Source organism: Crassostrea angulata, chromosome 2, assembly GCF_025612915.1.
Source record: "Crassostrea angulata isolate pt1a10 chromosome 2, ASM2561291v2, whole genome shotgun sequence".
Taxonomy (NCBI): domain Eukaryota; kingdom Metazoa; phylum Mollusca; class Bivalvia; order Ostreida; family Ostreidae; genus Magallana; species Magallana angulata.
Window position 1 is genome coordinate 15862345 of NC_069112.1, and position 12180 is coordinate 15874524.

At 31.0% G+C, this 12180-nt stretch overlaps 1 protein-coding gene across 1 annotated transcript; it reads left to right on the forward strand.

Annotated features, from left to right (window-relative positions):
- The first annotated feature begins 1819 nt into the window (after positions 1-1819).
- On the forward strand, positions 1820-6122 carry LOC128170908 (uncharacterized). The gene is made up of 3 exons (XM_052836662.1): positions 1820-2127; positions 4839-5036; positions 5748-6122. Exons 1-3 carry the CDS (start codon positions 1827-1829, stop codon positions 5993-5995), a joined length of 747 nt encoding a protein of 248 aa, XP_052692622.1. The 5' UTR covers positions 1820-1826; the 3' UTR covers positions 5996-6122.
- The last annotated feature ends 6058 nt before the right edge of the window (positions 6123-12180 follow it).

The following is a 12180-nucleotide window of genomic DNA, read 5'->3' on the forward strand; positions in this document are numbered from 1 at the left end:
TCAATTAAGTTTCTTCTTCTTTGATATGCTCTAACAATGCTACCCTTAATCTTCTTTGCTAGGGTCGTAATTAAAGCTAAGATATTGATTTACAGATTCTCTTTCCTTGTTTGAGGAATTACGTTGATATTTTGTCATGAGTGTCATTCGGATGTGGCAATGTACATGTATACTACTAATATTATTGTTGTAGACTGTAACTTCCAATTGTTGCCATTGATAAGCATGATGAGAATCAGATACGTATACTGTATGTTGGTAATGCCAATGCAATTTAACCAAAAAATCAATGATCATGTAAATTGTTTCGTAATTTTATAGTGGTTTTAACTGGTTACTAAAATATTACTTGTGAGCTTATCTCTAAATATTTAACACAACATATTTTCTCTAAAAACAGATTTTTATGTCGTTCATATCCCGTACATTGCAGGAGTTCCCAAACAATTTACTAACAGTTTAAATAATGCTAAAAATACTAGTAAATGAAACGATGTTAAGATGTTACAAGAACACTTAAATTAAGATGTAACCAGAATATTCAGTTTACCACATAGTGCACATATATGTTGTCTACATGTATATAAAGCCTTTACCCCAGAAATTCAATTATTGTTCGATTAAAAAAAATGAGAAGTTTTTATTTACTTGTGTCAGAAGTCGCTTGATTTGAAATAAACAAATTCTTGAATATATAAAAGATGGTATCAAAGAGACCTTTGATTTCATCAGACACTTATAATAACATGTTTATAATTAATGAAAATCATTCATGTAATTAAAGAATGTTCCTTTTGAAATAAAAAAAAATGCTTTTACTTTTTTCGGGTTTTAGCTGTATCCATAAAAGAATTTTTTGTATATTTTAAAAATTAAATGACGTGTTTAAACCAGATGCAAACTTCATAAAGGAGGCTGAATGGTAAACAAAAACACTGTCAGATTTATCCAAAATATTTAGAATTGAATTGTTTGCTATTTACGTTTTGTAGTAAAGAAGGATTACATGTATTTCCTTTTTAAGTTTGGTATTTTTAAATATTTTTATAGAGATTTTCCTGTAAAGAAGATTTATCTAAAATATTAAAGATTGATTTGTTTGCTTTTTACGTTTTGTGGCAAAGAAGGAATACATGTATTCCCTTTTTAAGTTTGGTATTTTTTAATATTTTTATATAGAAATCCTCCTCTAAAGAAGATCAATACAGCCCAAGTGGCCAAGACCATCAAACTCACTTAACATTTATTATTAAAAAAATACTTTCAGTTACTAGATAAATATTGCTTTTGTGGATTTTTAACTGTATTTCAATAGAATAGCTTAATAGAAAAAACCTGAATGGTAAATTTAATTGTAGCAGAAGTATTATTCAAAATATATTAACTTAATATAATAACAATTGCATCAAAATTTCGTATATGCTAGTTCTGAATTTGAATTTTTCCCTGTTAATTTAAAATTGAAGGCCTACTCTGTACAGTGAATCAATTGATAAAAAACTAATTTTGATAAATAAATATCATATTTGAGAGAAAAAGAAAATGTATGCTCTTTTTAGAACAGATGAATTTGATTTGTTAAATAAATAAATAATTTAGACAACTAGAGAAAGATTTCATTAATAATCTTTTGATATTAAATTAATCCATGTTGTGATCATTGAAAAAAGTGACTACCAATACTCAAAAGCTATTTAAACTCTCGCAATTTCTAGCCACTAGTATGGATCTACAAATCAATACAACAAAGTTTTATATAACACAGTTTCAAGGAATATAATTTCACACATAAACCTTCTGTGTCGCAGGAGGCAAACAGTTTAAGCATGAGAGGACAGTTTTATTTTTTTGTAATAAGTGTGATTTTCAGCGCTTCAGTGCAATGCTCATTAGCAGGCTCTGCGTTACAACAGCGATTAGTTAAAAGTAGCTTGTTGCCAACATCTTCTTGTATTGAGGTCGCAAACCAAACCCAAAGTTCTGTTCTTTGCACGGCGACTTGTCTGAAGAGCCATGAGGATATTGTTGTCTCCAGCCGCCATGTTGTCTCCACAAAATGCGTTTGTTGTAGAAGTTTGTTAACAGGGACACAGTTTTCCGACACTGAGTGGATCACGTATAGACATGGTACATCTTTTATTCTTTTCTCTTTTTTTCAAAAGTGTCGATAGAAATGGTGTTGAATGTTTAAGAACCACTTCGTTTATCATATGCATTTTGTTATCATGATTGTCGTTGTATTGTTGTTGTTATAGATCTAGCTTTTCTTTGATTTTGATTTTGTTGTTGATTACATGTATGGTATTAAGTTTAATTTAATAACTAGACTTTGACCCGTGCGAGCACGTGTTGGTATACAGCATATGATATTGGACATTTACGAAATAGATACATCGACACGCCGTATTGTTGACATTTACATAAACAAGCTTTAAGCCTACAATAATGCTATTAATTTTACTCCACTCTGCTTAGTTAGAAAAATATATCTGAAAAATCTCGGGACGGGCTTTCACAGTTCAAACACCTCCGACATTTACACCCGTATTAATGTAGCAAAAAGTTGCACAATCGCTCAGGAACGATTTTGGAGAAAATTAATGATGCTGCATTGTAAATTACAGTCAAAATATTTCCAAAAACCATTTTGAGGCTGTAAATACCTTTTATTCTAAAAATTTAATTCATACTAATGAAGAATTTAACACTTCACCAAAATTTTTCACCATGTTGACATTCGGAACTCTCGGGATTTCTTAGGTTAAATGCACTGAGTTAGAGTTATCTCCCGTATTTCCTTTGATGAATATATGACAAATTTAAAATGAAAATTTACACGTCATATCGTTTCTGAGTTTATCCATACAAATGTCATATTTTAAAAACATAATCTAAAGAACCTCCCGTGATTATGCGTGAATGTAATGCGCAAGATCGTAAAATCCAAAAAATTCAGATGATTTCCGGATTTTTTCAAAGGAATTGTCTTTGATTTTTATTTAGCGAAGCTTGATTTAGAAAAAATAAAAACAAATTGGTAATCTTCAAGTACCAATGATGTTTAAAATATATAAAACAAAAGACAGCACTGATCTGATTTCTCGTTATTATAGCTCAAAAAATCGAGTCTATTATTTTAATATAGTAGTATATATGTTATATAAGGCCTCCTATGAATAATTCGTGTAATAGCATTGAATATATTAAAATGACAAATGTATCAGAAAATAGACTAGAAAAATAAAACAAACATAACAGAGAAATATGGATAAAAAATAAAACTGGAAAATCAAAATTGATTAAAATATTACAATTATTCAACTCCTGGGAAAAGAGAAAAATTATCTATTTCTGGAAAAGAAAATAAAATTATTGTATATTCTTTAATTTTTGTTTTAATATTTACATACAAAAGCAAAACAATATAGCTTGCTTTAACTTTTAACTAATAGAATAGTGATAGGGACATAAAATAAAGCAAAACGATCGCTAAAAAACTGCCTTGGCGTTTTCGGGGCCCTCTGTTCTTCCAAAATGTAGATGTAGAAGAATAGACATTTTCGTCTGAAAACCATAAATTATACTATGTAATCATTATAATTCGTTGAGACTAAATTTCCGTGGATTTCGCGGGTAGCTCTCACCCCCGAATTTACATCATCGACATAAACGTATTATAGTCATCATTGGTGACAGTTATAGTGTAATTTTTTGACACAAATACCGCTCAGTCACACACATTTGATATCATTATTTGACAACAATTCCAAGATTACCTCTTTCACATGGTCCCTCTTTATATCCAGAGAAAATAGCAAGAAAATACATTTTTTCGGGGATTGATAATGAAAAAAGATAGACATTTTGTTTTCAAATTCGGAAGACACTTGGATAACGATACATTTCTTCCGGGATTGATAATGGGTAAAATAAACTTTTAATTTTCATTCGGAAGTCACTCAGATAACTTGCACATTGTTTTTATATTATCATTCGACCGGATAATTTTCATATTGTTTTTAAAGGAAAATCTCCGTATACTTTTTATTTGTGGATTTGTATAGAAACTTACCGTGCTAGAGTGTGGCATGATTTTTATTGCAGTGCATGAATTTATGGATTGAGTCCATAGATATTTATGGTTATCAAAATACCAAGTGATAAATGGTGGAAGCAGAAACTTGGGATAGAGTATAGTAGATGATGCAATTTGTTATATTTGATTTGGTGTAAATAAAATTGTGTTCTAACAAACTTGTTGTAGTTGTTGTGGCTGTTGGCGTCGTTGTTGTTGATTAAGTTGTCGCTGCTAGTATTGATGTTGTAGTTGGTTTTTAATTTTACAGGAACTATTAAAAGTATCACTTTTTCTCAAAATCACACCAGTTCCACGCCCCTACACAGCAAACATCTTACTAATACACTTTTTGTATATTACGTTTTATTTGACATACTTTAACCAGTTACGTCTAGAGCACTAAATAATTAATCAATGAATGCTTATTTAGGGATGCCGTCGGTCATATAACACACCAAGCGTGGTATGATAATTTGTCTGCATGACCTTGTGTGTTATAGGACTGACGACATAAAAAAGCATATAATGCTTATATCTATATTTCATTTTGATTTGTTGCCTTGTCTGCCATTGTAACATCCACAAGTGTGAACTCTGACTTTCGCTTCCGATGTGCTCTTCGACGTTTGTGGCGTCATAATAAAACTCATCATCCAATCAAAGTGTTTTCTTAGAAAATTGAACGTCGCAGATTATAATGAAAACTTAATGGTAAATATATATGCTGAATGTTAATATTGAAGAAATGGTTTGCTTTCAGATGAAACCCTTATTGTGTATTCGTATTGCCCAATAGGATACATTATTATCAATCATTCACCTGTCATAACTTGTCTGAGGTTGGAGTTGATGACAAAAAATTACAGCGGCGCAGCCTTAGGTTGTCATGCAGACGGAGGGAATTTAGTCCGAATCGACTCTGCTGAGAAGTATACCATATTTCTGCAATTCATTGCCAGTGAGTTATTAGACTATTTTCCAAATCAGATTGACAATAACAAAAATTCTTTACTTTCTACCGAATCATATTTATTTTTGGTGTGTTAAATAGAATAGAACGATTTTGAGGATTACGTTAGAACAGGGTTTGTGTTTAAAAAAAAAATATTTTTACTAGGTTCAATATCTGAAGACATATCCATTTATTTATTTTTAAACACACAATAACAATGTTATAAATAAATTTCAACATTCATGTTTTGTTTACTTGTTCATTAAGTGGATATATACTGAGACAGTGGCTATCGATCTTTTTTATTTTCCTATTGCGCCTGGCATTTTCTTTTTATTCAATGTAATAAAAAACTGAAGTTTCTATGTGTATTAGTACATTGTTTCTCTTGTGTATAATTTCTTATTACATGTACAGACACACACCAAAGCATTAAAAAATACACATCATCGAATTCAGATAATAATTCTCCAAAAAGTGATCCTAATTATATTGACCCCAAACATTTTCAAAATTAACGAAATGTAGATATTTTAATAATTAATGGTTTAGTGCTACAAATTATTAGATATGTAATGCTAAATCAAAAAGAAAAAAGATAACATTTAAAAAAAAAAGATGGAGGAAATTCAAAATTATTGGTAAATACTAATATTTTTAAATGTTTTATGAAGCAGGGATAGCTTGATTAAGTAAAAAAAAACTGTAATATTTCAGGTCATGTACCACCCTCAGTTGCTGAAATTTGGATTCAAAGCTTCAGGGACCCGAATGATCTAAATATGATTTGGAGTTTCCATGACCACACAGTTATGCCAGAACATTGTCCTTTAGAAACTTCAGATATGCCGATTGAAACTCGGCTTCGATTTATGATCGCGGAAGGCATCTGTAACGACAATACACCGACACATTTCTACAACTCTGTTTGTGAAAGAGAAGCAACAACCATCTCATATCTCTAGTACATTTGTTTAGAGATATTGTGCGTTTGTTCAGGTCCAGGCTACGTCTTATTAAATCCATCTTATATACGTTGTTATAAAAACACGTTCGTTCACGACCATTTCTCTGGTAAAATAAATTTAAGGAATCGGCCTCGAGTATTATTTCAAAGACTTACATGCCATTGCATTAAACCATTTGTAAATAAAACTACATATCTGTTGGTTATGATATTTTTTTGTTTGGTTGGGGTGTTGTTGTTTTTTCAACATGACATGGATGATTTAAAATAAGGTTTTTGTAATTCGCATTAAGAAGACTCCGCCATGTTTTTCTCCTGTTTTTTCAATATCTGTCAAAGCAATATGTGGTAGTACACCCCTGTGTCAAGCTGTTAAAAAGTAACCTTTTTTTAGAATGTGCCAATAATAGTAAACTTATGATAGTTCTTATTATAAAAAAAGATAGATACGATTTCTAAATGACAAAAATAAATGGTGCATGGTCTTTCTTTTAATGAACTACTTTTATATATAAACTACTTTTAAATAAACTGAAATGTTTCGAAAAAAAAATATACATGGATATTGAAACTGTCCTTTTTACCATCTTAAAATCATAGGTATTTGTAAACCATTCCATTTGAATATAATTGTATTATCGGATATGATCTGGCAAAGGAATTAGAGAGAATTTGAAAGAACGGCTAATAATGTACATACCATGTCATCATAATCATAAATTTAAACAAAATGTTTCATAGAAATGTCAAAATGTAGAAAAAAACAAAGTTTGATATCTAAAGCAAAATATATGTCACCAAAATATTAACATATCATGTACACCTTTAAACGATTCATCTTAAATTTCATGGTCTTAACATCCATTGAACAATGGAACTAAATCACTGAACATGTTTTTCATGTGCATTTTACGGTAAAACGAAAAGAGAAGGAGACACACATAAAACCGTGAAAATCGTTCAAATTATAATAGAAGCTACCGACGTGATTTTTATGGTAATTATTTTATTTTCCTAAGAAGGTCATCAAGCTGATCTTACACAATGCGTTTGTGTGTAAAAATACTGAAAAATGAAAGTATAGTAGAGTTTACGTAAAGGGTGTACATCAAACACTTTCAATTATTTCCTTCGAATAATAATTTAATTTTAACAATTGATTTTAAAATTACAAATCCTCTTTTCTGACATGTGTCAAACATTCTGATTTAAAATGAATGGCCCAACTAACGTATATACACTCTGGAGGTATAGTAACTATTTTGCTTAGAGGCACTACTTCGTTGTACTACCGATTTTAACAATAGTTACAGGGATATACCCAATATTAAACAGTCATTCTGATTCTTTATAATTCTAAGCTTATATATTCACTCTAGACACTATACAGAACCATGATTTCAAATTGGGAAAACTTCAATACATAAATATGCACTATACAGCATTGATACACATGCATGAAATCTGAAGATACAGTCCAGTCAAAATTTACCTAAACAATATCTAGTTCATTGGCATCTAGTTCCCAAAACCACAGATGCAATGTGGAATATACAATTTAATTTCAAATACTATTGTTAACTAGTCAAAGTTAAACGAAACAATTTGAAATTTGGCAATCAAAGCTTTACATTTACTATGTTGCATCTCAATCATCGGTACGTTGTATCATATTGCAGTTTAAGTATACTGTGATATTAAATATCTTTTTAAAGATGTTGATGTTATATAGGTTGTGAAAAAATACCTGATTATATTCTATCTAATCTTAATACATAAGTATGTAATATATGTTTTGTTTTGCTTTTTTTCTCTTTCAGATAGTGTTCAAATTTTAGAATTAAAAAGGATGATAACAATTCAAAGTATATGTTACCTTTTGTTTAAGTTAATCAATTTAGTTTACATAGGAGTGGACATAAATAAATACTTAAGGTACAAATATGACAATATTTGAATAAACTTTCATCTTTAACCGTTTGTGAAAAAATACTTTACATTTTACATACGTTTATGTAGAACATGGATTTAATTAAGTGTATTTACTGATATATATATATAAGTTTGCCAACAAAACAACGATCGAGTTTTTAAATTAATTCTATTGCTTTGTTAAGTATTCAATAAAACTGAATAAAATATTAGATGCCAATGCAGCGAACTAACGTTGATTACACTAACAATGAACAAAGAATATTCATTGTACTTATTGAAAAGGGACTTGCTGTACAACTTAAGATATAAATTATAATATTACACGTACATTGTACGTATCCCTGTCCGGTAGCAAACCAGACAGATGAAAATAAGAAATTTCAAATAATCATAGAAGTGTATCAATTTTAACTTTTAAAAAATAAATATCCATACAATTACGCATAAAACTGTAAATATTGATGTCAGTTTACCATTTTGTCACTCGAATATTCGTTGACATCCCTGATAATTAGACGAATTTGAATCCAGTTTTTCCCCGTCAGTTTCCAGACATCAGATATATGAAGTTCACGATAATATGGTTAAGTTTTCCTCTGCTTTCAAGGGCATGTCATTTCTAGCCGCAACTTAGATTATTTCGAACGATCTGGGCTAAATGTAACAAAACAGGAAGTGATATCCAGTGAAGGCTCCGGTTTCGTTTCGCACCGGTCGGGATCTGTTCGTCGTTCTTTACCACTTGAAAGACAGATAAAATAAAAACCCCGCATCAACGGCAACACAGGCGAATGCTTTCTTTTGCCAGAAATGTTGATCTATATAACAATCTTAAAGTGTTTTATTTTTTATTTTTTTATTTTTTTTTTTGGGGGGGGGGGTCATATCGGAGGTAGTTTGCATGAAAATTGATTAAATCTATTTGATCAATTTTTAAAGAATACACGAACGAAACATGCGTATTAAGTTACAATATATGAATCCGAGGGTTGGGTTTCAATTATTTCATATCCTCAAAACTTCATAGGATGAATACTTCGAAAGATAGTTTAAAGCATACCGTATTCTAATGTCAGATGTATTAATTTAGCAGTAAAAGAATGCAAGAATAGAACATACTTTATTTTCTATGCATGGTTGTATTACATTTGAATTAGTCTTACTTACAAGTTATATATGCATCAATGCAAAAGTGTTAAAACTTGTTTGTTAATGTTGGACAACTTGATATTGAAATTCTTTATTCATTAGCAAGATATATTTATGTACTTTTTGTCAAAATTTAACAAGGTCTTCAGGCCGCGTTTTATACGCCTCGAAAAATGTTAACTAAAATTTTGTTAAGCTTATTAAATGTGAGGGTTGTTTCTGAATTTTGAATATACTGTAATTGCAGGCCGATTTTGATACGGAATAAACAGTACAGAAGAAAATATATCGAGTCCGGTGGCATCAAATCATCTTCCCAGAAAGCAAAATTTATGAAAACTGAACTTATGCTCAAAATCTTTGTTTTCATTTTTATCTCCAGGCTGTACTGGGAGTGACTGAAGTTCAAAGAAGGACAACTCTTCATTCTCAGACACCGATTTTATTTTGGTTAAATTTACATTAATTGTTCTCCCTTCAATCGCATATGCTATATATGTGTTATATAAGAACATAACTGGCTTTACTTTATTGTGGACCTCTCATTCTTGTGATCCACAAATCCACAGCAATCAATCGATTCCGGCCGGATTAAATAAAAAAAAAACCCGGTTATTAGTAACAAGGAAGTCAAGGTCGTTTTACAACAGCTGAAAACAGCGACAAGAATATGACCTAGCCAGTTTATTTCTTGGTCAACGTTATCCATCCACTTTGTTTATAACCTGCACTGATTTTTTTTCTAATGAACGCTTTTCCACTGACTACGTAATTCAGCCGTGAATTATTGTTTTTGTAAATACGGCGGTTCTAAGCTATACGCGGCATATTGTGTTGAATCATTTTGCATTCATTTAAGCATTGAATGCTTATATTTTGGAGGTCGTTGGTCCTCTGACACACCAAGTGGTGCAGACAAATTAAATACCGCGCGTAAGCGCGGAATGATAATTTGTCTGCACCGCTTTGTGTGTTATAGTACCGACGACATCCAAAAATAAGCACTCAGTGCTTATATTTATATTTTCAGATTGATGTCTATTTGTATGAAATATGAAGCCATTATTTGTGCTCTTAGTCAGGGATAAGAAACATACATGGAATAGCCGTATAAACATGTTAGTCAGACATGTTAGACAAAAATATGGTTCCAGAAACTTTGTGGAGAAAAATCTTTTTCATTAAGGAGTGGATCTATATATACATGTATAAATTTCTTTTTTAATAGTAAATATTAAATTGGTTATGTAAAATTGAAATTTTTATTTAAAGGGGCATGGTCACGATTTTGGTCAAAAACTAGTTGCTTATTTTAATATTTACAATGCTTCAGAAAAACATTTAAAATAGGGCAACCGAAATTTGAGTGCTATTTTGTTGAGTTATAAGCAAGTTACAGAGCTTGAAATAATTCGCTACGTAAACAAAGCGGATGTATACATTTTGAATGTTGAAGAAAAAAAATTAAGTTTTAAACCTGAAACAAATGTGTAAAACGTTAGAAACCGTTTATTTATGCTTAATATAACTTTTCAGAACAACTAATTGAAAGCAATGATGTATAACATCTATTGAAGTTTTTTGTTCTTTCCTTTTTTAAAGAAAAAGTTCGGCACGCTATTGCATGGAGAAGAAGGCGACATTTATATAAAAAAAATAATTAAATTGTCTTTGATATCTTATTGATGTTAAGAGTTTGCTTTAAAGACGGTAAGCTTTTTAAAAAAGCTAAAATTGTTAATAATGCAATCACAATCAAAGTACTGAAGTACTGAAAGCCGGGCTCTTTTGGTGTGTCTTTATGCATATTGTGTATTAAAGACTGAAAATAAATATCTCTCTCTCTCTCTTTCTCTCTCTCTCTCTCATACTTTTAATGTCGGCAAAGCGTCAAAGTGTCAGAGAGCGACCAAATTTTGTAAGCGGCTATAACCAAAAATAAGTCTGTCTAGTAGAAAAAAGCTCAACAGTTGCTGCCTTGAATTTAACAACAAGCGTTATATTTTCAATCCCTATTTCTTCAACGCGCTGCAAGGTAGATCATTGAAAGTCATGCGCACTGTATGTGTCCAAAATGCATATTCTTGTTTTTAAAACACGTTATTAATAAGAAAACTAAAAACGATAAACAATTCTCTCGAAACTAAAAAAAAAGAAACAAAACGCCAACACTTTTGACAAAACGTGGCTCTTTGTATAACTATTTGATATAGCGGAAGCTTTTACTTTGACGCTGTTTGGTTTTTTGTTTACTTTTGAAGTTGTGCTATTTATAGTAACATTGTCGATTTGCCTGCCTACAGCCAGGACTCTGCTTTCATCAGAGCCCGGCTAAAAATCTGAAAGTTTGATACGGTATGCCTAATATCAGTAAAAAAGGATACGGTATCGGGTAAAAATAAAACCATGTCAACAGGAACTTGGACTTTGTGTACTTGGGTGTCAAAATACATTGTGGCGTAGGCCTGTCTAATTCATCGCTGGCCATATAACCATGGCTCTTTAAAATCAACAAGATTTGTCTGGCTTTTGAGTTAAAACTACAAAATCGGTGTATATTTCGCTTGAAATCAGCGTCATTTTTAATTTGTTTTGATGCAGGAATATGTAGTAACGTCCCACTTAAAGTCCAAGGTCTTGTTAAAATGGTTCATATATCAGTAAAAAAAATGGCTGAATGCTGTAGTATTAAGTTTGATTTCATAAAAATAATACGACTCTTCCTAAAATCTCTTTATCCCTACTATAGTTGATCTCAACTTACGAGCAAGTGGTACGCATTCTCAATTTTAGGCACGCACACTTAATGTACATATAAAAAAGATTCAAAAGTCATTGCATGTAGAGGAAGGATACCTTATAAAAAATGATTTTTTTTTATAACCTTATGCTGTTTAAAGTTTGCTCTAAACACGGGGAGTTTTTTTAAAGCTAAACTTGTTACCTCTTTTTTCAGTTACGTTACAGTGTACGAGGCGTACGTCATACCTCATAATACAGCCGCGCCTCTGGCGGCGTAAAGGGCAGATAATCTACTGGCCGACTCTATTGTAAACTTCAGGTAGGATAAAATGAGAAGATAGCAGGCCCTCTCACACA